The sequence below is a fragment of the Ahaetulla prasina genome, chromosome 4 (assembly GCF_028640845.1).
Source record: "Ahaetulla prasina isolate Xishuangbanna chromosome 4, ASM2864084v1, whole genome shotgun sequence".
NCBI lineage: Eukaryota > Metazoa > Chordata > Lepidosauria > Squamata > Colubridae > Ahaetulla > Ahaetulla prasina.
In genome coordinates, this window is record NC_080542.1 from 27,042,637 (window position 1) to 27,068,465 (window position 25,829).

The following is a 25,829-nucleotide window of genomic DNA, read 5'->3' on the forward strand; positions in this document are numbered from 1 at the left end:
AGAAAGAGCAGAGAATGTTTCCTATATCACAGGGGTGTCAAACTTATATCATCACGGCGGTGTCACATGATGTATCGGGACTTTTTCCCCTTTGCTAAACCTGAGGTGGGAATGGCCAGTGTGTGACGCATCCAGCCTGTGGGCCAGGAGTTTGACAGTGCTGCTACTATAGCACAAGGCTATATAGGTTGGATGCCAATTGCTGAGTATGAGGAAGGGACTCCCGTCCCCAAACTCTCATAAGAAATGAAACCCAGGGGATGTGGCTTGGGAAGTCTTCTGCTTTGGACAATATCAGGAGGAGATGATGTCGATAGTAGAGAGATTCATACTTGCAAAGATGGAATGAGAAGACATTGTTTTTCAGAAGTTTCGCCTTCATCATGTTATCAAAGGGTGGGGTGATGTTGTTTACTGAGATGGAGGGATAACCCAATCCCATGATACCGTCAAATTTGGCAGCCACAAAAACCAAGCCTGGCAAATCGGTAGCCTCAGCAAAGGTCTGGTTCTTAACGGTGAGGTTGCCAATCTGAAGAGAAAGAAAATACACAGCATTTTGTCTTCTGTATCATTTATCAAAGGGTGTGCATAAGATATGAACCACAACAAGTACAATTGTTGTGGTTCTGCCTTATTTTTATGTGCATCGTATGATCAGTTAACCAGGTATAAGACTTGTCAAAGTTTACTGCAATGCATATAAAAATGGAAAAAGTCTCAATCAAGTCTTCATGACCACCATTTTGACTTATTTTCACCACACATGGTAGATATCCCTGCCTTTTATCACATAACAGATAATTATATTATTATTACTTAAGTATAACCAATCTGATCGTTCATCAATGAGGAGTTATGGTTTTCAGTGTTTTAGAAAACTAGCAGGGATATTCAAAGGGGGTGGTCAAAAAGTCAAAATGGCAGACTTTGTTAAGGTCCAAATGATAAGCTCCAAATGATGCTGGAGTCCACATTTTGGCCAAACACCAGTGCCTCACAATAGCTGGTATCTTAAGGATGCATGAATTTGTAGGCTGATGTTATTTATCTAATGTAATGGAAAAAAAAAACTGCAAATATTTCAAAGCTGCTTCTTTGTCCTGCTCCCAAGCTTCATACGCCTTAGTTAAAAGTTAAAAGTTATCTAAGAACTGAAGAATTTCATTCTGTCTTAGATTGCATGTTACCGATCTGAGACTTTGCATGAGAAAGAGAATATAAAATAAATGTATAGAAATCTCATTCAGGAGAAAACTGAATTTTATTTTCAGGAAAGGAAAAATATGCCCTTATATTTCCTTCTTAACCCCTCCCATCCAGCATTAAACCTATTTATTTCTGAGAACCAGATTCTGTCAGCTTCCAATACTCACCCTGAGGACATCCTGGCTTAAGAATCCTTTAAGGCTACCACTTCCATAATGAATTTCAAATTTGCTTTTATCGGCTTTGTGGGTGCAGGAAAACAGGGAACGGTAATGTTTGTGTACCCCTGATGGAGAAAAAGCAGTTAATTGTGTACAGAGAACAGACTGGGCTAGGTATTCCCTTCCCTTCCCTCCATGCTAATCTACTTTATGGTTTATACCACTGATGTTTCCTAACATATAGTCTATAGCAGGGGTGTCAAACTGGCGGCCTGCAGGCTGGATGTGTCACATACAGGCCATGCCCACCCCAACTCTGCGAAGGGAAAAAAGTCATGATACGTCACAGGATGGCAACGTGATGATGCAAGTTTGATACCCATGATCTATACTATACTGGCACATGAAAAGAATACTATAGGTAGTTGTGATATGATCACCATTCCCCCCCCTCCCACCCCAAAATAACTCAGTCAGCTTGGATGCAAAAGATTTTATTTTCACAGAACTTTCCCCTAATTTGAGAATAAGACCAAACCTAGCATGTGATCAGCAATATGCTTCACAGTTCTAACACTCCTCGGAAAAGCTTGCAGTTTTCATGGATGCTATGAATTCTTAGGTTATAAGGGAAAAGCAAGTCCCAAGAGTTACTGAGATTACTCACTATCAAAAACCTCTGTGATTTCAACAGTAGTTATATTGACTCAACTGGGCAAACAAGTACATAGCGGGGTGGATGGTATGCTAACTCCTATCAACCTGAGAGGATTGAGAGCTCCCAACATTATATATTCAATATAATTATTATTTTTTCATAGGCATCTTGATGAAGGCTGTAATTGTTATGGGCCACAACAAGGCCACCCATACCTAACCTTATCTGTCCCACCAGGGAGAATTTTGATGGGAGAAATGGAACCCACACAGTGACACTAGTTTTCTTTTTTGGGTCTCAGTTTTGACACCAGCTGGGATTCATCCATGATCAAATCATGGATGGTTTTGTTCTGATTCAAAGTGGCCTATTTTTCCAGGAGAGAAAGGCATTCTGCCCTTCCAAATCTTCCCTGCTGTTGGATTTATACATTACAGTGGCTTCTTTAGTTTGATGTTGCCTGTGAACCAGGCCAAAGTCTCCCATGATGAAACTGTTCTTTTACCATTAAGTTGACAATTGGAGAGAATTTGGCTGACCAAGTAATCCTTCTATTTCTCTATGAGAGGAATAGATTACTGTAACAATAGTTATATTTATAATTTTTTCATCTGGTTCATTCTACTGTCATATCAGTTTGTGATTTTAAGAAAAGCCTGCATAACATTTTGGGTGCATTAGCATGCACATTTCTCTTGAGCAACTCCTCCCCATGCACCTCCACTCTATTCTCAAGAATCAGATGAGGGTATGATGTCTTACAGCATGCCAAATGTAGCAGGCAACATTTGGAAGAAGGCACCCACAGGTTGGATGAGCCAGTATCAAAGACGACGTTGAAGCATTGTTTGGGGGTTCCAAGACAAATTTGCCCATAGTATTGAGCCTGGTATATAGCAAGAAAAGAAGAAGAAAACAAAAGGGTCAACATTTTATAATGACTTGAACCAATGTCTTTATCTACATTGTTTTATCAAGTTATTGTCCTTATTTATTTGTTTATCATTCTTAAATAGAGAGTTTGGTGCTGAAACAGAATTGGGGGATCTAAGTTCAGATCCTTGAATGATTTTGGAGTAGACATTCTCTCCTAGCCCAACCTATCTCAAAAAAGTTCCCTCCCCTAATTGCCATGTAGGCTACCTTGATTGTCTAACGCAGTATCATTCAACCTTGGCAACTTTAAGATGTGTGGACTTCAACTCGTGGACGAAGTCTGCATGTGCTAGTTGAGGCATTCTAGGTGTTCAAGTCCACATATGCTACGTGGGGCATTCTGGGAGTTCAAGTCCATAACTGCTAGGTGGGGAATTCCACAGGGGCTAGGTAGGGTATTCTGGGAGTTGAAGTTCACACATCTTAAAATTGTCAAGGGTGAGAAACACTGGCCTGGATGAAAGGGGGAAGATAAGAGCGCAGGAAATGTTGGTAGACCTCCCCAGAGGCTTTGTTTTAATTAAGCAGAGCCTCGAAGGGTCGACGGGTCCCATAAATATTCCTGCCATCTCCGACTTCAGTGCGTGTCTGCAAAAACAGGAAAAGAAGAAGGTGTCCATCTCTGCTAATTGTCTTATCTTTATGGATCTCTTTAAGCAGACGGAATGAGTGCAAGCGGACGATTATTGGATTGCAAGTATTTTTGATTTCCGGACTTCTACCTTTTAAAAAAGAGAAATTTTTTTTTCTCCTTTGTTTTAATTGACTCTTAAAGATGGCGCCTGAGCAGGGGTGAAAATGGCGAATAAGAAGATAAGAAATGTTATGTGTGGATTTTAATGAAGTGAACTGAGCTCTCCTATACTTAAAGGGAAAGAGAAGTTTCTAGACTTATATTTTGTGAATTTTAAAACTGAAATGGCTACTAAACCACCTAAGACTGGGGGCAGAAGGGTTCTGAACCAGCTTTAGAAGATCTGATTAAAGAGCAAGGAAAGTGTCTGAAGAAAGGTTTAAGGAGATTATGGATAATAATGAGAAAATAAGAGAAGAAATAAGAGAATAATAAAAAATAAGAAGATATCTTGATGGCTTTTCAAGGTTTGGCAAAAGACTGGAGGTGGTGGAGGAGGAGGTGCAAGAAATTGTTCAGTCAAATCAACAAATAGAAAATAGAATGGGGAATGCAAATCAAATTGGATAAAAATGAAGATCAAGTGGTGGTGATGCAGTATAGAATGATGGAAGGAGCTCTGAGAATTAGGGGTTTGAATGAGGAAAAAGGGGAAGATTTAAAAAATTTTATCAGAAGCTCTGGCTGAATTTATTGAACTTGATCCACAAGAGGTTGCTTATCAAATTGACAAAATTTATAGAGTTAATTCTTGGATTGCTAGGCAAAAGAAACTTCCTAGAGACATTGTGGTTTATTTTTTGAAAAGAACAGTGAGGAATCAAATTTTGCAAGTTGCTTTTCAGAAAAACTTGAAAATAGGGAACAGGAGTTGAAGGTTTTGAAAGAGATTCCTCCCAAGATGTTAAGGGATAGAAAGGACTTTACATTTTTACACAAGAACTTAAGAAATACCAGATTCAATTTAGATGGGAGGTTCCAGTTGGCTTGACAGTGTATTATCAGGAAGAAGATATCGTATTGACACAGTGCTTAAGGCCAAAGATTTTCTTTCTACAGTGCTGAAATTTGAAATAGAAATAATAGAAAAAGAATTCAAGAGACTCAAATGGGTGTGGAAGCTGAGGTGATTCCAGTGATGTTACCATCAGAGGAACAACCACAAGAACAAAGACTGACGAGGAGCCCTTAAGCGTAAAGGAAAGGAGCAACAAACTCAAAGTAAAGTTCAGGACTCTGCTACAGAAGCGGTCGGAGGTGCACGGCCGAAGATACGGGAGGGCGATCTTCAGTTGATTGCCCAAAGGCTTCAGCAGCCCAGTAATGGCAAATAAAATCTTGACTTGGAATGTCAATGGTTTGAACTTAGCTCAGAAGAGAAGAAAAAAATTTCATTATTTGAAACAATTTAAAATGATGTTATTTGCTTACAAGAAAGCATATTAAATTATCAGATCAAAAGTACCTAATAAACTCAAAGTTAGGTAAACATTTTGTTGCTTCAGCTTTGGAGAAAAACATGGCATAGTGGTTTATTTGAGAAAAGATATACCAGCCAAGTTAATAGAGGCAGATATTTATGGAAGATATATTGCTATTGAACTTACAATAGAAACAAAAAGGACTCTCTTGCTTGGTATATATGCACCCAACCAGCAACAAGAAAAATTTTATAGAATGTTATATGATAAGTTGACTCTATGGGATTATAAATCGTGTATTATATTGGGAGATTGGAATGGAGTAATAGATACACGAAAGGACAAGAGAACTTCTTCCAAGAAGATACCTGCACATGCAAAGCTGCCTAAATCCTTTTTTGATATGATAGAAGATTTTGAGTTAAGAGATGTATGGAGACTGGAATTTGGAGGAAAGAGACTATACTTTTTTCTCTGATAGGCATCAATCCTTCTCACGTATTGATTTTATTTTAATTTCTAATGATTTGCTTTTTAGGGTGAAGAAAACTAAGATATTTCCAAGATGTTTGTCTGATCATAGTCCTGTTTGGATGGAATTGCAATATGGAAAAGAGGGTAGAAGAACTTGGAGATTAAATGAAAATTTGTTTAGATATCAGGATAATGTAAATCAATGTAAAAAGCAGATGAAAGAATTTTTTGATTATAATTTGAATAATGAAACATCGATAGAAATGGTTTGGGACTGCAGTAAAGCTTTTATGAGAGGTGTATTAATATATCTTAATAATAGACAGAGAAATAAGCAACAAAGACAGCGAGGTATTTAGAAGAGGAAATTTATAAGAAACAACAATTATTAATACATAACCCACATGATCAAAAACTTAAAGATGCAATAAAGTTACTACAGAATCAATTTAATATGATAATGGCTGATCAGGTGGCAACAAATATACAATATGCCAAACATAATACTTTTTGTAACGCAAATAGACCTGGTAGGTGGTTAGCATACACTTTAAGGAAAAGACAAAAACAACGTACTATAGAAAAAATAGAATACAAAGGTAAAGAGAGATATCAACAGGATAAAATTAAAAAAGCTTTTTTAGAATATTATACAAATTTATATCTTAAAGATAATATATTGAATAGGGATATTGATAAATATTTGAAGGAATATAAGGTTAAAAATTTAACTTTAGAACAAACGGATGAATTGAATCGGCCTATAACCTCGGAAGAAATTATTTTGGTAATTAAACAATTAAAAATGGAGAAAACTCCTGGTACGGATGGGCTTACAGTTAGTTATTATAGGAATTTACAGGATGAGATGTTAGGTCCACTTAAGGAATTATTTAATCAGATACAACTAGGAGAATTCCCCTCATGGAGAACCTCTTTTATTTCATTGATACCAAAGAGGAACAGGATTGTTCTAAACCTGGGAATTATAGGCCAATCTCACTTTTAAATAATGATTATAAGATTTTGTTAAAATAATAGCTAATAGATTAATGTTGATTCTGCAGCGAAGAATTCATAATGATCAATCTGGATTTATAAAAGGGAGACAGATGAGGAATAATGTTAGGCAGATTGTTAATTTACTGGAGTACTTAGAAAAGAAAAATTTTATTCCAGCAGCATTTATTTTCTCGATGCAGAGAAAGCTTTTGATCGATTGCATTGGGATTTTTTATTTAAATTAATAGAAAAGATGCAATTTGGAGATGGTTTTTTAAGAATAATTAGGGCAATTTATGGAGAGCAAACAGCACAGATTATAATCAATGGTAGCTTAACAGAACCTTTTAAGATTGCGAAAGGAACAAGACAGGGATGTCCTTTATCACCATTATTGTTTATTTTAACTCTAGAACCATTATTGGATAAAATACGAAGTAAAGGAGATAGAGGAATTAGAGTTAGACAGTATGAATATAAGTTAAGAGCTTTTGCAGATGATTTGGTGATTACTTTAACAAACCCTATAAATTCTAGTAAATCTTTGTTGGAAATAATTGATCAATATGGGAATGTCTCAGGGTTTAAGGTAAATCAGAAAAGACAAAAGTGATAATAAAAATATGGCCAGACAACAGAAAGAAAAACTAGAGGAAGTAACAGGATTTGAAATTGTAAAGTAGGTTAAGTACTTAGGGGTTTATATTACGTCATCAAATGTGAAATTGTATAAGAATAACTATGAGGTTTTATGGCAAAAAGTTCAGAAGGAGTTGATTGTTTGGAAAAATTGCAATTATCTTTGCTGGGAGAATTGCTGCTATTAAAATGAATGTTTTACCTAGATTTTTATTCCTCTTTCAGATGATACCAATAATTAAGAAAGATAAGAATCTTGAGGAATGGCAGAAGGGAATTAACAAATTTATATGGGAAGGTAAAAAAGCTAGGGTTAAAATGAAAATAATTCAAGATTCTCGGAAAGGGAGGTTTAAAATGCCTAATTTTAAATTATATTATGAAGCAGCTGCTCTCTCTGCAATAAGTGATTGGTTTAATTTAACAGAGGACAGAATTTTGAATATAGAAGGTTATGATTTGTTATATGGATGGCATGCATATTTAATTTATGACAAAAAAGTGGATAAGGCCTTTAAAAATCATGTGCTAAGAAATGCCCTTCTGCGTGTTTGGAAAAAATACTTTTATAAACTAAATTATAAGGTTCCTATATGGGCATGTCCTAGACATACAGTAGAAAATATAAACATAGAACAGAAGCAGGAAATGATTACATATAAAGATCTTTTGTATACTGAAAGAGGTAATTTGCAGTTAAAATCTCTGTCTCAGGAGCACATAAAGAGATTGTATAATGTGTTACTTGAAATAGATTCTGAAAGGGACTTGGTAAAGGACTGTATGATAAAGTGGGCACAAAATTTTCAGGAGCCAATATTATTGGAAACGTGGGAAAGAATTTGGGTTAGAAATGTTAAATTCACGCAGGCACAGAATCTGAGGGAAAATTTTTATAAAATGTTTTATAGATGGCATCTAGATCCTAAAAAATTATCGTGTATGTATCCAGAAATGCAAGCAAAATGTTGGAGATGTAATTGTGATGACGCTACATATTTTCACATTTGGTGGACTTGTAAGGACATAAAGGCCTTTTGGATAAAAATTTGGTGGATTTTACAAAATGTTCTGAAAAGAAGATAAAGTTCCTGCATAATTTTTCTTGTTGGGAATTATTACGGATTGTACAGTAATTGAGACTAAATTGATTTTAAATCTAATAACTGCAGCAAGATTACTAATAGGACAATATTGGAAGAAAAAAGAAGTACCAACAATACAAGAATGGATATTGAAAGTTGCCAATTTGGCTGAGATGGCGAAGATATCAGCCTTTTGAAAGACAATACGCAAGAAAGATACTTAAAGGAATGGAAAAATGGATTGACTATATTCAACGTAGATATCAGACTAAGAGTTATCAGACTGTTTTGAATGATTATGATGTATTATGTTTGATTGCTTTGGGGAAGTTAGGAATTGATGATTGTAGGGTATAATTAAGTTGGGACGAAAATTTTTAGCATATGTTTGTTTTACTTTTAACTATACCTTGTGCTTGTTCCGGGAAGTCGGGGGAGGGTTGCGAAGGAGGGAGGAGGGGGGAAGGGGAAAAATTTTTGTAAAACTTTTTGAATTAAAAAAAAAAAAAAAAAAGAGAAACACTGGTCTGGGGGGGGGGAAATGTAATTGTAAATTAAGTAACTACACCAATAACAAACTCATTCTGAGTGCCAATCTTTTTGTATCCAATATGGCAATCGCCAAAGGCAAAACAGAGATATAGCACCAGACACAGAAAAACTGACATTTGCAGAAGAATTCAAGCACTTCAGAAACATTAATCTTAAAGAAGAGGAAAAGGAGAAGAACAGCAAATGAGGAACAAGCATGCTCAGTAATTACATGACAAAGTCAACAGAAAAAAACCCGTTAGCATGAGAAGGAGAAGAAATAAATACAAAATTCTTGAGGAGAACAGAGCACAGCTGATTCTCCCATACTGCAACATTTAATTGACAGATTTTTTAGCATATTGGTCTTTTGTTTTTCAGATGGCAATCAAAATGGGAATTAAAGGTTTTTATCTGAATTTGCTTGATTGGGAGGGTGGAATATTAAGGTTATTTTAAAATTATCTAGAACCAAGGATTTACCCTCTTTCTAGTAGTAGATATCTTTGAATCCTGCCTCATTATGGCAGGGTAAGTGATGTTCTTTGGAGGAATGTATGCCAAGTGTATTCTTTCATTAAGGTCACCTTAGGTCACTCCAGCTACCCAACTAAAAATAGCAGGCACCTAAATTCAATTGCAGCAATACAAGAAGATGCTGGAGATGGGTGATCACCTTAACCACAACAGGAAGGGCATCATTTTAAGCTGTGTTAGAGAAGGCAGTGGTCAGCGACTTCTGCATTTTACTATGAAAAACTACATGGATAAATAAGATAGAAGTGATTGATGTCGTAGTGCCTGAATGATGAGCACCCGAGGTCAAATTGTACCTGATATACTAGTGAGGATATTTCTGAACACTAATGATGTTTATGATAGTGTTAGATTGGAAGTTGCCTTCCAGATGTTTAGTTGCTGATGTCATGCAGGAAAAGAAAATCTGAAGCAGCAAAAAAGAATTGACAATAGGAATATGGAATGCAAGAATCATGAACATAGAAAAGTTTGATACAGAGATATGAAATGAACTGCATATAAATAACATACTAGGCATCAGTAAATTGGAAAGAATTGGAGAATCAGAAGATCTTACTTTTAACTATTCAGGACATGAAAAGCAAAGAAGGAATGCCCTTGCTTTTATAGAAAGGAATAGTACAAGCAGTCCTCCAATTATGACTGAATAAGGGGCCTGACTGTTGGAATCTCGAATCTAATTATAAGTAATCTAACAAACAGGTGTGTCAGAGCTTTGAATGGTCATTAAGTGACCGGTTGTAAATTAAGGACTACCTGTACTTGGGAACAATATAATTAATAACCAGGTAAATTTAATAGGACAACATGGACAACAGTTTAATATTGTGATTATTATCTAAATTCATGCTCCAATCACTGATGCAGAAAAAGAAGACAAGTTTTAAGGTTAAGTTTAGTTTGAGATTTATAGAACATGCAAACTAGATATGCTGACTGTGGTTGGAAGCTGCAGAGAGTAGGAAAAAACCACAACTGGTTTGTATAATCCAGGAAACAAACATTAAGCAGGAAAATGACTAATCTCTGTCTGCCAATCCTATAATCTCTTCATTGCTAGCCCACTCTTCAACCAACCAATATTGTGCAAATTCCAAGCCAAACACATTAGAAAAACAAAGCCAGCCACTTTCCATAATCCTGAACCTCATTGATAAAATAGCTAGAGAAACTGTGGAATAAATTTAAAGAAGGATTATATAAAAAGAGATTGCCAAAGATGAAGAAACAGAATAAAACTGTTGGATTTCAGAACAAAGGATGAAAATTACCAAGAAGCAAAGCCAAGAAAGATAAATATTTTAGGAAGGAACGTAACAAAGATATTCAGAGAACTGTTAAGGAGACAAAAAACAGTATTTGTCATTACAACTAATCCCCGGATTACGAGCATTCATTTAGTGCCCATTCAAAGGTACAAGATAAGCCCCCCCCTAGTGTTTACAAGCAAGTCCCAAAATTACAAATGTTGCAGCACCACAGCTATTAGTCACCCTTACGAATGACTGCAGGGGTCTCCAACATTCACCCTATTGCCCCAGTCCCCGCTCCCCACAACTTCTTCCCCTCCCATCCTTCGGCGCCGGACTGATTTACCCTACAATATCTGTCTCCTCTTTGCCGTGGTTTCTTTGCTTTTGAGGGAGATGAGAGTTGATGGAAGTTCCTGGATGCCATAATATCGCACGAGCCTAGGCACCCGCCCTCTTTTGCATGAAATCACGGACCCCAGAAACTTTCATTCTCAGCATGAAAAGTGTTTGCGGTGCCTGTCTCCTGCTCCCCCCCACCCAACTCCTTTCCGCCACCACTGGGATAGGGGTGAAAATCTACTTACCTTCCCTACCAATTTGGAAGTGCATGTGCACACGCAGACCCTCTGCACATGTGCAAACCTTTCTGCTCATGCGCAGAGGGTAAAAAACAGGTTACTTCCTGGTTAAAACCAGGGGGGTGGGCAGACCCTTGCGCTGCCGTTGCTACCGGTTCTCCAAACCATCACCCGCCATTGCTACCAGTTCAGCCAAACCGCTTCAAACCAGTAGAATTTCACCCCTGCACTAGGACACTTTTATCCAGACAGAGATCTGATGGAGACTGGAAGCTTCATCAGCGTGCAAATGGGGCTTTTGAAAACAGAGGGATTCACTCCCTTTTGAAATGCCCCCAAGGCAGAGGTGAAATACTCCCATTTCGGACTGGATTGGCCGATCCGGTAGCGATAGCGGCAGGTGGTTCGGAGAACCAGTAGCAAAAAAAAAAGAAGAAAACACCTCTTTGGCCAAAGGGGTTGTAAAAAAAAATGCTTTTAAAAGGTTAAAAAAAAGGCTCTGACGATCGCAGCTGAACCACGCAAATCCCTTCATTTTCAAAGGCCTCATAGGTGTCTATAGGGTGTTTCAAAACAGAGTGAATCCCTCTGTTTTCAAAGGCTCCATGGGCAAAAATTGTCCCAGTGGTGGCAGAAAGGAGTTGAAGGAGGGGAGAGGAGTAGGAGACAGGTGCCGCAAACACTTTTCGTGTCCAGGTGCTCTCCTCTCCCTCAAAGGGAAAGAAACCGTAGCAGAGAGGAGACAGATCTTTGCAAGGTAAGTGAGTCCGGTGCAGCAGAAAGGGGGAAGCATGAGGTATATTAGTGGGTTGGGGAGGCCTTAGGGCCTGTTCCATCACTAGCCCCCCCCCCCACTCCCCGGTCTTCCCCACCCTGAGATACCACATGTGCACTTAATGAACCATGCATTCGCCCACGCATTAAATTAGCGAATGTGTGGGCGAAAGCAGGGAGTGATCTCATTCAAGGTATGAGATTCACTCCCACGGATCCAGGTAATGGAATGGAATGGGCAGATTCCAACACATTCATAACTCAAGGACTACCTGTATATCTACAAAGACATTGAAGATAGAAGCTGACAAAGAAACCCAAGGAAAATCTTTCAAAATATTTCCAAACTCAGAAGGAGGCTTAAATTAATATGGTAAAGGATGTCAATGTACATACAGTAACTGATTCAAAGAAGATTAGAGAAAGATGAGAGGAATTTAGGGATCTCAACAACAAATAAATTTTTCAAGGTATTTCCAAGAATCTCTAGTACTAAAATATGGAATTAAATCAACACTTTGAAGAATCTGTAAAGGTTCTAACCAAAATATGCCAGCAAATCTGGAGAAAGACAAAATGGTAAAGAGATTGGAAAAGATTAATCTATTACCAATATCAAAGAAAGGAGACCTGAGAGGGCATGCAAACTATTGTACAATATCCTTGATTGCACATACTAGCAAAATAGTATTTAGGATCACCCAGATCATTCAGATTAGAGGCCTGCATGGACAGAGTCTAGGTTTACAAAAATCTGAGGACCAAGAAAGTTTATTGCTGTTGCTTACTAGAAAAAAAGTCAGTATGTGCTTAATTGATTATAGAAAGACCTTTTGATTGTGTCAACCATGTCCAATTGTGGTATTTCTTGAGAAAAGCAGAAATCCTAGAACAATTTACTGGTCCCATGCAAAATTTATATACAGGACTGGAAGCCACAGTCTGTACAGAACATAGCAAAGGGAACTGGATTTATAGCAAACATATATTCAGTGAAGCTGGATTGGAAGAACATGAGTGTATACAGGTAGTCTTCAATTTAGAACCGCAATTGAGCCCAAAATATCTGTTGCTAAGCAAAACATTTATTGTGAGTTTTGCCCTGTTTTATGACCTTTATGAACAATGCTGCTATTGATGTAGCAGATGGTTTCTGCTTTTCTACAGTGAGCAAACAATAGAAAAGTAACACTCAAGAAATATTTCACAGGCTAGCATTTTGTTAGGATATCAATGAAGACCAGAAAAATATATTCATACTGTATGCTGGGATGTGTCTATATGTACAAAGATCAGAATTGTGCTTGAAATGATTTTCTCTGTGACATGTTATGGAAATTAAAGTTAGACTTTGAAGATGCAGGATAGAGAGATTATTGATTATTTTGAACTTTGGTGTTGGGAGAAGACACCTCAGAATACCATAAACAAGAAGAAAACAAAAAGAAAACAAAGTTTTTACCCAAGGCACAAGTACTTGATCGAGTTCAAGTTATCATATTTTGGACACATTATGCAAAGACTTAGTTCTCACAGGAAGCCTTCCAACAAAAGTGGAAGAAAAAACAAAAAGTGTGACCAAGAGCAAGGAGGATGGACTCAGTTACAATGGCACTAGGTGCACCATTGGGAGACCTGAAGAACCATGTTGGGGATAGATCATCCTAGAGAAGTTCTATCTCTGTGGTCATTAAGAGTGAGGGTTAGGTTTAGGGTTTGGAATGGATACTTTATGGCAGTAAAGAACTTCTGGCCATTGAAAAATATCTCCTCCTCCCTGTGGTCCTGCATTTTGAGTGCTTAGCAACTGGTTCATTTTTATGACTAATCGCAGCATCCCATGGTCATCACATGACCATGTTTGCAACATTTTTGCCAGGGTTCACTTTACTTAACTTCACTTAACTGTGGTGATTTGCTTGAGGACCGCTATAAAAACAATGGATCAGGTCATATGCGTATCTTGACTTACAAGTGTAATAATTTATGATTGGATTTCAATCCCAACTGAAGTTGTAAGTTGAGAACTATCTGTAAGGTTCCTATGTTTAACCCAGCAACACTTACATTTGGTTAGTTAGCTGGTTTATACAGTACATCTCACAACATTACTGTTTGTTGAAGTGTCATCTGTTGAGTATTATAAGGGGCAAGAAGAAGCCAAGCAATTCACTAACTACAGTGACTGAATTCCAATAATACACCTAACCACAATAAAACCACTGTGGGTTATCTCTGTATGGCTTGAAAAAAGACACAGTTCTTGAGACTCTATCCAGCAGCTAAGTTTCCTTCCCTCATAGACCCATTAATTTATTTGATAGATTTGTAACTTGCTTTTCTTCCAAAAGCTCATGGTAGTTTACATAGGGTCTCTCTTCAATTTATTCCACAACAATAGCTCCACAGAGTAGGTTGGGCTGGAAGAGTTGACATTTCCATAGTTGAGGATGGGCTTGAATCTCCTCAAATTTATCCAATGATTTCACCCCCCAGGTTTTGGTATTTTGGCATCATCATACTTGGGTTCAGAGGCTCTTCATTTACCACTGCAACACTTTGAAATTTAATCATAAGTTTATGCCCTCTATTAAGAAAACATACATCCATGTAGTTGTGGAGACGCTGGTGAGTGACAGAAGCTGTAGCTGGTGGGTTTCCGGTCCTGAATCCACCTCGCCTTAATACTTCAGCGATGGGAAGCCCTGACTGGCCAAACCGGTTTCGGACAGATGGAAATTTCTGCAGAGGGATCCTGCCAGGGAATAGAAAGCAGATAGAAGAGGGGGGAGTTAAAAGTAATGGAGGGTGTGATATTCTTGCCATCAGTCACCACCATTATAATTATATCCAATTTACATGGTTATTTCATACTTATACTCATATATATGCTTATATATTATTCAGTTACTTCATGCTTATGCTTATATATACTGTTGTGACAAAATAAATAAAAAGTCAATGGGCCTAATGATTGACAAAAATCTAGGACAGAAATGAAAAATATAAATCCTAGTAGATTCACATGATTTCCCAGCGGCCCCCCCAAATTAGGTACAACTGAAGATATGGATTCTTTTCTTATGGAGGGGGTGGGATTTAAGGTAACCCTTTTACCACTTAGCATTCTTCCTCACTTTAAACTGGATTATTTGCAGCCTCTCTCCTTATGAAATACAGTTCTCTGGATGATGAAAGGTGTACAGACACCTTTCTACAAACTAAAATTATTTTATTTGGTCAAATGGTCCTAAAAATGGTCCTAAAATTTATTAGAAAAAACCCATAGTTGATCAGATTCACACTACCTGCTGAGCTATGAAAAATGAAACAAGATTCTGCTGTAGGATGAAATAGATTCAAGCAAGGTTTGCTTTCTTGTAATGTGTGCTGTTTGGACAGATGTTTAAGATACAAGAATATTTCAAAAGAAAAACAGGCAAATCAAACTCTAGAGTTTCTTATTTTCTTGGATTGGGATTTTAAATCATTGAATTAGAGTCATAAATTTCTTGTCCATCTGGCATTACTGTGTTCAGAACTCTGTAGAGTTAGCTTGGCATTTTTCATCCAACATTCCTCAACCATCTCTCACCAACCCACATGAGAGAATATTAGCCATAAAAGGAGGGAGATAAATCCTTACACTTGTAGTGAGAGATTTTTTAATTAACACTGATACTTGGGCATCACCCACCTGTAGGCAGCAACAGGGATGGGCAGATGAACTAATTGTAGCTACCTAGTATCCCTAATCAGTGTTGAGTAAGCCATAGACTGGTGTGTTCTGGTACTAGGTTGACACTTCATAAGACACCAGGTGTCTTCTCATAACCAGCTGGGAGGAATCAAACGCTAGTCAATCTCTTGTTTTTTATCATTTGCAACTGATTTTTAGGGAGGAAGATGAGCCAGAACTGGTAGATGCAAATAGGGTTATTCTGGAAGAATTGGGTTGTGTTATCAAGTTATCTCTTCAACATACAGGAACGTGTATTGAACTGGTACTCTTTGCTTTGTTCATATATCTTACCAGGAATTGGCTGGCAGAACTAGATTGCTGCCTCACTGTACATCTACAACATCCCTGAATCATAGATCTCAGAAATATTTGATTTTTATTATTTTAGAGCAGGAGGGGGAATCTTCAATCAGGGAGTCAGTTACATCCCATGCTTAATGGCATCCAGCTTGGGCAAATCCATGGTGCTTGTTTCCCAAAAGGGAATGTCCCCCCCCCCCAAAAAAAAGACAGATTGATTCGATGATAACCCTGAAAATGCTCCAGTTCCAAGTATGAGTAGTCCTTGATTTACAACCACAATTGGCATCAGAATTTCTGTTATTAAACAAGATGGTTGTTAAGTGAGTCACACCCAATTTTACAGCCTTTTTTTGCCACCATTGTTAAGCAAATCACTGCAGTTGTTCTGCGAGTGCAGCTTCTCCCATTGACTTTGCTTGTCAGAAGCTAGCTGGGGAAGTTGCAACTAGCAACAAGTAACCGTAGTAAATACATGCCAGTTGTCAAGGGCCCAAATTTTGATCACATGACCGTGGGAATGCTGTGATGGTGAAAAGTTACAAAAGTGTGAGAACCAGTCATAAGTTACTTCTTCAGTGTCATTGTTGCTTTCAATGATCACTAAACAAGGACTACCAGTATTGCTTAGTATTGGAATTCATTGTTGGAATGTATTTCTATGCAACACCTACAGTAGTATTCAGCCAGTAGATGGCAGTATTTACAAGTTTGGATCTATGGTGTATACTCAATGCTCTTTTGTTTTAAGTAGAGTTTCCTGTTTCCTGTTATAGTTAAATAGTTGAGTAGTAAAGCACATGGTGACAGTATTCTTTGTTTGCTCTGTGGTGCTTTATATAAACAGAATTTCTAACACTTACTATGTTTCCCCTAAAATAAGACTGGGTCTTATATTAATTTTTTCTACAAAAGACATGTTAGGGCTTATTTTCTGGTTAAGTCTTATTTTTGGAGAAGTACGGTACTAAATGCATCCATCTGGCTGACAATCTTAACTGGGGCTTATTTTTGGGTTAGAATTTATATTATGGGTATCCTGAAAAAAACATATTAGGGCTTGTTTTCCAGTTGGGTCTTATTTTTGGGGAAACAGGGTAGTTGTCATACGCAAGCAGCACCCCATATCTTTCTTATTCCCTGAGAGAAAGAGCAGGTGAGTTTCTTGAGCTTCCTCCCATTCCAGGGTTAGTTGTAGGTTGGCTTCACATACTGCATTAAGACATAAGATGACTGTTTTGGTTTAGTATGTTGTGTGATCTAAGCCATGGATAAGACAGTGATTACTTATGCAGTTATAGGTATCTTAAGGCCCCTACCACTACATGAAGCTACCAGATTTGATTGCAACTTCCAAAGATCAGACTACAACTACAAAAAAAATGTTGTTTTACACTGACTGGCTTTTTGAGGTAGGAAAATCACAGGACAAGTATTGTAAACCGTAACATTTAAAATTAAACTTTAAAAGTAAGTCTCCCTTGAAGTAAACACATCTTCGTGAATGTGACTGTGAACTTTTCTTGGCAATGGTGCAAAAATGATATTGTCTTATTTGGGAATTTTTTTAGTTAGTCACCCTATAAATACTAACTTCGTCTGATCCTACATAGTTTTTTTCCCCATATTGAGCAAAGGCCAGCTATAGATGCTTGTAACTGCTGTAGCAAAACCTAAAAGTGGGTTAATCACATTCTGAAAAAAGCCCCCCACCAATTTCAAATATTCATTTCCCAAACTGAAAAGACCCCACATCAGTTCTGGACACACACACACCCCTGATATATGAGTCATGACCCCACTGACTTTACATCCCCGGTCTGCCTGTGTTCAAATGTCAGGTGCAGCATCCAGTCTACAAAAGATTTCCCATCCATTGTCGATATGAACGCTAATGGCTACTCAGTATCACTGTTTAAGCATATAGCAATAAACAAAGTCTTCAACTTACAAATATTCATTTAGAGGCCGTTCAAAGTTACAACGGCACTGAAAAAGTGACTTATGCCTGGTCCTCACACTTGTGTCTCTCACAGCATCCCCATAGACACATGATCAAAATCTGAAAGCTTGGCAACCTCTTCTCTTGTCCCTCACCTAACAATAAAGACTTGATTGATTTGATTATGTGTCATCAGATCAGTGTCACTCTCAGTGACCACATAGGAGAATTTGTCCTCAGCTTGGTCCTTCAGGTTTTCCAACAAATAGCACCTACCTTACAAATAACTAATATAATTACATAATAAATTGGTCAATTTATTTATTTTATTATTTATTTATTATTTAGATTTTTATACCGCCCTTCTCCCGAAGGACTCAGGGCGGTGTACAGCCCGATTAAAAAACAGTACAATATACAAATTAAAACAAAAATTTAAATGACATATTCTATAAATGGCCGAAAATTTAAAACCGTCAAATTTGACCCATAAAATTCATAAAATACCCCAATTAAAATTATTAAAATTCAAAAGTTTAAAAAATTAAGCCAGTCCCGCTTGGATAAACAAGTGCGTTTTCAATTCACGGCGAAAGGTCCGAAGGTCAGGTAATTGATGCAAACCAGGGGGAAGTTTGTTCCAGAGGGTAGGTGCTCCAACAGAGAAGGCCCTTCCCCTGGGGGCCACCAGCCGACATTGCTTGGCGGACGGCACCCTGAGAAGACCCTCTCTGTGTGAGCGTATGGGTCGGTGGGAGGCATAAGGTAACAGCAGGCGGTCCCGTAAGTACCCAGGCCCTAAGCCATGGAGCACTTTAAAGGTGGTAACCAACACCTTGAAGCACACCCGAAAGACCACAGGTAGCCAGTGCAGACTACGCAGGAGCGGTGTTACACGGAAGCAACGTGTGGCTCCCTCAATCACCCGCGCAGCTGCATTCTGAACTAACTGAAACCTCCGAGTGCACTTCAGGGGTAGCCCCATGTAGAGAGCATTGCAATAATCCAGACGAGAAATGACAAGAGCATGAGTGACCGTGCATAAGGCATCCTGGTCAAGGAAGGGGCGCAACTGGCGAACCAGGTGGACCTGGTAAAAAGCTCTCCTGGAGACGGCTGCCAAATGATCTTCAAACGACAGTCGTCCACCCAGGAGAATGTCCAAGTTGCGCACCCTTTCTGTTGGGGCCAATGACTCGCCCCCAACAGTCAGCTGCGGTTGCAGCTGACTGTACCGGGGTGCCGGCATCCACAGCCACTCCGTCTTGGAGGGAATGAGCTTGAGTCTGTTTCTCTCCATCCAGACCCGTACGGCTTCCAGGCACCGGGAAAGCACTTCGACAGCTTCGTTGGGGTGGCCCGGGGTGGAAAAGTACAGCTGCGTATCGTCAGCGTACAGCTGGTAACTCACCCCAAAGCCACTGATGACATCACCCAACGGCTTCATATAGATGTTGAACAGGAGAGGCGAGAGAATCGACCCCTGAGGCACCCCACAAGTAAGGCGCCTCGCGTTCGATCTCTGCCCTCCTGTCAACACCGTCTGCGACCGGTCAGAGAGATAGGAGGAGAACCACCAATAAACGGTGCCTCCAACTCCCAAACTCTCCAACCGGTGCAGCAGGATACCATGGTCGATGGTATCAAAAGCCGCTGAGAGATCTAACAGGACCAGGGCAGAGGAACAACCCCTATCCCTGGCCCTCCAGAGGTCATCCACCAACGCGACCAAAGCTGTCTCCGTACTATATCTGGACCGGAAGCCGGACTGGAACGGGTCTAGATAGACAGCTTCATCCAGGTACTGGGGAAGCTGCCATGCCACCACACTCTCTACAACCTTTGCCACAAAGCGAAGGTTGGAGACTGGACGATAATTTCCCAAAATAGCTGGGTCCAGGGAAGGCTTCTTGAGGAGGGGTCTCACCACCGCCTCTTTCAAGGCAGCGGGGAAAACCCCTTCCAACAATGAAGCATTTATAATTCCCCGGAGCCAGCCTCGTGTCACCTCCTGAGTGGCCAGCACCAGCCAGGAGGGTCCAGTAAACATGTGGTGGCATGTAACCTCCCCAGTAGCCTGTCTACATCCTCGAGAGCCACAGAATCAAACTCATCCCAAACAACATCGACAAGACGCGTCTCCATCATCTCACCTGGATCATCACAATTTTGGTCCAAACTATCCCGGAGCTGAGCGATTTTATCATATAGATAACCACTAAACTCCTCGGCATGTCCCTGCAAGGGGTCATCCTGCCCCTCCTGATGTAGGAGAGAGCGGGTCACCCGAAACAGGGCGGCCGGGCGGTTATCTGCCGACGCAATGAGGGTGGAAACGTAGAAATGTTTCACCTCCCTCAGTGCCACTAGGTAGGTCTTTGAGAAAGACCTAACTAGTGTCCGATCAGCCTCGGAACGGCTGGACCTCCAGGTACTCTCTAGGCGTCTTCTCCGGTGTTTCATCTCTCTCAGCTCCTCAAAGAACCAAGGAGCCAATTGAGATCTGCGCCGGGTCAGAGGCCGCAAAGGCACGACATGGTCCAAAGCCCCAGCTGCGGCCTGTTCCCAGGCCGCAACTAGTTCTTCGGTCATGCCGTGGGCAAGATCCTCAGGGAACAACCCAAGCTCCGTCAGGAACTTCCCGGGGTCCATCAGGCGCCTGGGACGGAACCAACGCATTGGTTCCGTCTCCCTGCGGTGGTGAGCGGCGGTCTGAAAGTCTAGGCAGAGGAGAAAATGATCTGACCATGACACAGGTTCCGTCACTAAATCTCCTAATACCAGATCATTAAACCACTGTCCAGAGATATAAATCATATCCAGTGTGGACCCCCCAGTGTGTGTAGGGCCATCAGTTACTTGAATCAGGTCCAAGGCCGTCATGGAAGCCTGGAACTCCTGGACCACCGTTGAGGACAAGACGGCCGATGGCAAGTTGAAATCCCCCATGACCAAAAGTCTGGGAATCTCAACCGCCACTCCGGCAAGCACCTCCAGTAGCTCAGGCAGGGCTGTAGTCATGCAGCAAGGAGCCAGGTACGTGATCAACAGACCCATCTGATTCCTATGGCCCCACTTCACAAGGAGGGATTTACAACCGGCTATCTGAGGCACAGTGGACTCTCTCAGCTCCAGACCTTCCCTCATCACAACCACCATCCCTCCACCCCTACCCTGGGCCCTCGGTTGATGGAATGCTCGGAATCCCGGAGGGCACAGTTCGACCAGGGGTACACCCCCTTCTGTGCCAAGCCAGGTCTCCTTAATGCCCATAAAGTCCGCGGACTCCCCCTGAATAAGATCGCAGATCAGGGGGGCCTTATTGACCACGGACCGGGCATTGCACAATATCAACTGGAGGCCCAAGCTCTGAGGATCTTGACCTTCCAGGGAACGGGTAAGGACTAAGGGGCCGGAGCACGTGATCGCTTTTAAACAGCGAGCACGTGCTCCCAACAAATGATACAGCCCCTTGCTTCCGCCATATCTGCCCCTCCCACTTACCGTACAGATGGAACGGCCCTCAACACCTGGAACACAGCCCTCCCCCCCCCCGTCCTCGGACCAGATGAAGAAACACCGTGAACAAACCCCAGGACTGGACATTCCCTCCCCGACGGGTTTTCCCCCCACCCGTCTCTTCCCTCCCCCCCTTTAAAAGACCTTTTTTAAAAAACCTATTTACAAATCCCCAGAGGTTCTTCTTCATCGCATGCCACCTCTCCGGGTCCCAAGACCCCTTGTTAAGGCAGGCCCTCAATAACAAGTTGTGTTATTGTTGTGTTTTGTTTGTTTTCCTCCTGCAATTTTTGAGAGGGAAATTATTTCCTACTCCTGTTTTAGTACAATAGTGAGTTGATTTCAAATATAGTCAGTTGGATCTAATGCTTCTGATTAGGTCCCTAATATGAACCAGATATGGCAGGCATTTCTAATGTGCAAATGAGGACAAGCGTTGCGAAGTGTGATCATTGTAAAAATCAAGCTCTGTTACTAGTTTTCCTTGAATGTCTTTAGGGGCAGAAATTTCTGAGTTTAATTCTTTTCTTTTTAATTATTATTTTATAAAGAAATGTTTTGTTTTTTTCATTTTAAGACATTTCTGGATGTATTAGTTTCATGCTCAAGACATCAAGAAAATTCTGCATAGCATTTGCAAATCACACTAAATCTCCGCCTAATCCTGATATTCTAGCTTCTATTCAGCAGAATACTTTACAGTATTTGCGAACTAGTCTATGGGTACCCTGTGTATTTATTTCATAGCTTCTTTGTTTTTATTTAGGTTAAAGAACAAAATATATTTAACCATTTTTTTCCAGAGTTGATACTACAATGGATTTCTGTTAATTGTTACTTTAGAACTTGTTTTCCTAATTTGTCTGATGGATGGATGGAGACACGGAAAAATGCACAAAATTCACCAAATTAAAAAACAACAACAAGAACAACCACTAGTATTTCTCTTTCTATTCCTAATATCCAGTAAAATAATGTATTGTTGATATCCAAGAGACTCCAGACCTATCATAAATGGGATAATGAGGATTTTCAATATCCTCTAAAGCAGGGGTGTCAAACTCTATTTCATTGAGGGCCACATCAGGGTTGTGTTTGATTTTGATTCAGGCCCAGGTGGGGCTGGAGAGATCCAGTGGAAGAAGGTGAGACCATAGAGAGCATCAAACCCTTGTCCTTTAGAGGAGCTTCGTTGTCCATCTCAGGCCACATGGAGGACCCCTGGACAGTGGCGCAGGCTGTCCAGAGCCCTAGGCAGCGGAGAGCAAGCACCTGGTCCAGCCCTCAAGCTCCAGGGCATTGGGACCTCACAGCCCAGCCCAACCCAGCCCCGCTTCCCAGAGGGGGTGCCCGGCGGCGCTTACCTCCTCCTCGACGCTGATGCTGCTGTTTTCGTTCTCCTTGGCCATGTTGCTCATGGTGTGTGCAGGAGGGCAAAGTATGTGGGTCAGAGGGAAGCCCACTCCCCCTCAACACAAGTAGACCTGGCTTTGTAATCAAAGCATCCTCAGCGATAGGATGGGGGACCACCAGGAGAGGTCAGGAAGAGGAGACAAGGGGATGGCGAAAGGGCAGCAGGGCTGCTGGTGGCCAAGTGTTAAGGCAGGACCTTCCTTCCTTCCTTCCTTCCTTCCTTCCTTCCTTCCTTCCTTCCTTCCTTCCTTCCTTCCTTCCTTCCTTCCTTCCTTCCTTTCCTTCTTCTTTTTCCTTCTCTCTTCCTTCTCTTTTCTTCTCCCTTCCCTCTTTCCTTCTTTTTCTTTGTCTTTCTTCTTTCCCTTTCTCCTTTCCTGGCTCTTCTTGGATGCTCAAATGCAAAAGGGGAAACATTTCTCCTTTTGTTTTGTTTTTTGTTTGTTTTGCTTGCCAGCGAAAATGGAGCTTGAGGGGCAGGAGGGACACTCTATTTTTGCTGGTAGAGGGCTGCAGGAAGCCTTCACAGCTGAAAACGGAGCCTGGGACAGCTACGTGCGCCAGCCCCAAGTCCCGTTTTCGCTGACAGAGGCATCACGGGCCAGTCCGCTGTTTCCAGAGTGGCCCTGCGGGCCAGATCTAAGCACCCTATGGGCCAGATCTGGCCATTGGGCCTTGAGTTTGACACCCCTGCTCTAAAGGTACCTTACAGTAGCAACTTTGCATTAAGTTCACATTTATTTACATGCTATTAAAAGTTGCAACACCTCTTTTGAGTCAAGATCAACTCTTGTTTATTTTGTAATCATGCTACTGTAGTGTTTCTTATTGTTGGCAATTTTAAACTGTATGGACTTTAACTCCCAGAATTCTAACCCTAATTCTAACCCTAACCCTATGGAATCCGAAATTTCACACCTCTTTCAAAAGAGGGAGAAATCTCCATTAAACCTAAGGAAAACTCTTACCTATCATCAAAAAAAATGGACAAACCTGAAAGAGGACAAATGTATATTTATGTAAATTTGGATTTGCAAATTGGCCTGTACAATAATTTAAGTAAAAATGTGATCTGTCTCAGTTGAGTTTGGAACCATAGGTTTCTGCTTAGCTAGTCAGCTGCTTAATATGGATGGGTAATTTCAAGGCCATTGTTTCATCTTGAAACTGGACACGTGTTAGAGGGATTTTCAGTTAAGAGGGGACTCTCAGTTGGGGCCATTAGCATCCTAATCCAACAGTTTGTTTTCTGGCCAACTGCAAGCCTAAAATTCAATTTAATCCTCCCTTGTTTTTTTAAAGAACCAAAGAACCTGGTTTTCTCAAGTTTTGTTCTTTTTATAGACTTCAGGAAAGTAAAGAATTTATTTATATTTTTAAACCCAGTCCTATAGCTAAAATCTTACTCTTCTAACCTGTTTAATTTCATTTCTTTTCAAGTGTTTGAGAGTTCCCATTTTAAAAAAATCTTTGTTAAGGCAGGGTGTGCTTTTACTACCAACTACTGGTTATTCAGTATATCAGTGTTTCTCAACCTTGGCAGTGGAAGATGGAAGTATTTCAACTCCCAGAATTTCCTAGCCAGCTTAGCTGAAGACTAGCTGGCTGTGGAATTCTGGGAGTTGAGGTCTACCCGTTTTCCAGCTGCCAAGGGTGAGAAACACTGCAATATATACTTTTTATTTTTTATTTGGAATCTCTGCATTTTTATTTCTCTTGCCTCCTTTCCTGCATATGATGGAAAGTCCCTTTTTTTCTATCTCACAACTGAAATTCAGATGTGGCAGAACTTCTGCTTTTCCAGATATTACTAAGGTACAACTCTCAACATGGTGGTTAAAGCTGTTGGGAGTCAGAGTCTAACCACATATGGACAGCCACAGATTCATATGTTAAGCTGTCAGCACCCTTCATGAGAGAGAACTTTGAGTGACAACTATTATTTTAATCTAAGTTTCCACAATCAGGTGATCTCCCGATTTATCGAAACTACAAATTCCACAATTTCCAGCCAGGATCTCCCTCTGTAGCCCAGCACAAAGAAAAGGAAAAACTAGATCATTACATTAACTTCACAGAGACCACCTTTCTAATCGCTAGGGCACTTTATTTTTCAAATTATCTCTAGCTATCCCAGATCCCATATTCTGTGTTCACAGTTGGTAGCTTCCATGGACCTCTTCCTTGAAATGCAAGCTGTGTGCCCCTATAGCCTCAATTCTTCAAATTCTTTGCAATCATATTCTTCTTTCTGAATCCAGGGTCCCTAAAGCCACATGTTTCTAAATCCCCCCTAAGCTGATAATCTCCAAAAGGTGAGAACTACAGTTTACAGAATTCACCACGCTAGCCAGGAAGTTGGGAACTACTGTAAATGGTCCAGCCCAGCTATAGCATCTGAAACTAAAAGAGGCTATCCTATCTCCTATGAGGATCTAAATTCCTAGGTACTCCTCTGCAGCCCAGAGTTCAATAACCATCTTGCATTATCTCACCGGATTTGCCCTTCAATCCCAATTGCCAGCAGCATTATGATCCAGATTCTGCCTCCCATCTTCCGTCGGTTCAGACCTTCAGTTTCCTTCAGTTCAGTTTTCAGCAGGAATTCCTTCCGTGTATCCTGACTGCACCTGGATTATTTTTCTTGGGGATGGAGAAGTTGTATATTTGCACTGGCTGGGGAGTAACATTATTGCCTCGCCCATAGGGCCCAGGAATGTGGGTTGTAGATCCTGACTGGTTAGGACAGCTGGGGTTTACCGCCTCTATTCTATGTAATTATTGGGGCTCATGTTTCAATTGGCTAAGAGCACCTGAGCAAAAATGCTTTGCCACTCTGATTAATGAGTAGTGAACTTTGATAGCTTTGAATCTCCTTGGTTGTCAGGTGAGAACTTGGTCAGTCAGAAAGCAGATCTCCTTAATGTTTGGTTAGCACTTGTGGGGTTCCATGTTTGTGGATTTTCCTTGAAGCCTGTTTGTCTGATTTTCCTTGAAGCCCTTAAACAAATAGAGCCATTG

At 40.3% G+C, this 25,829-nt stretch overlaps 1 protein-coding gene across 1 annotated transcript in view; it reads right to left on the bottom strand.

Annotated features, from left to right (window-relative positions):
* LOC131198464 (cathepsin D-like) overlaps positions 1–25,471 on the bottom strand; it is a 47,135-nt gene extending 21,664 nt beyond the window's left edge. Inside the window, exons 1-5 of the mRNA XM_058183135.1 lie at positions 25,304–25,471; positions 14,500–14,650; positions 2,791–2,914; positions 1,377–1,495; positions 333–532 (exon numbers count right to left, since the gene is read on the bottom strand). Coding sequence (XP_058039118.1) covers positions 333–532; positions 1,377–1,495; positions 2,791–2,914; positions 14,500–14,650; positions 25,304–25,362 — 653 coding nt within the window. The 5' untranslated portion in view covers positions 25,363–25,471. The remainder of the gene's footprint in view (positions 1–332; positions 533–1,376; positions 1,496–2,790; positions 2,915–14,499; positions 14,651–25,303) is intronic.
* Between the last annotated feature and the right edge of the window lie 358 nt (positions 25,472–25,829).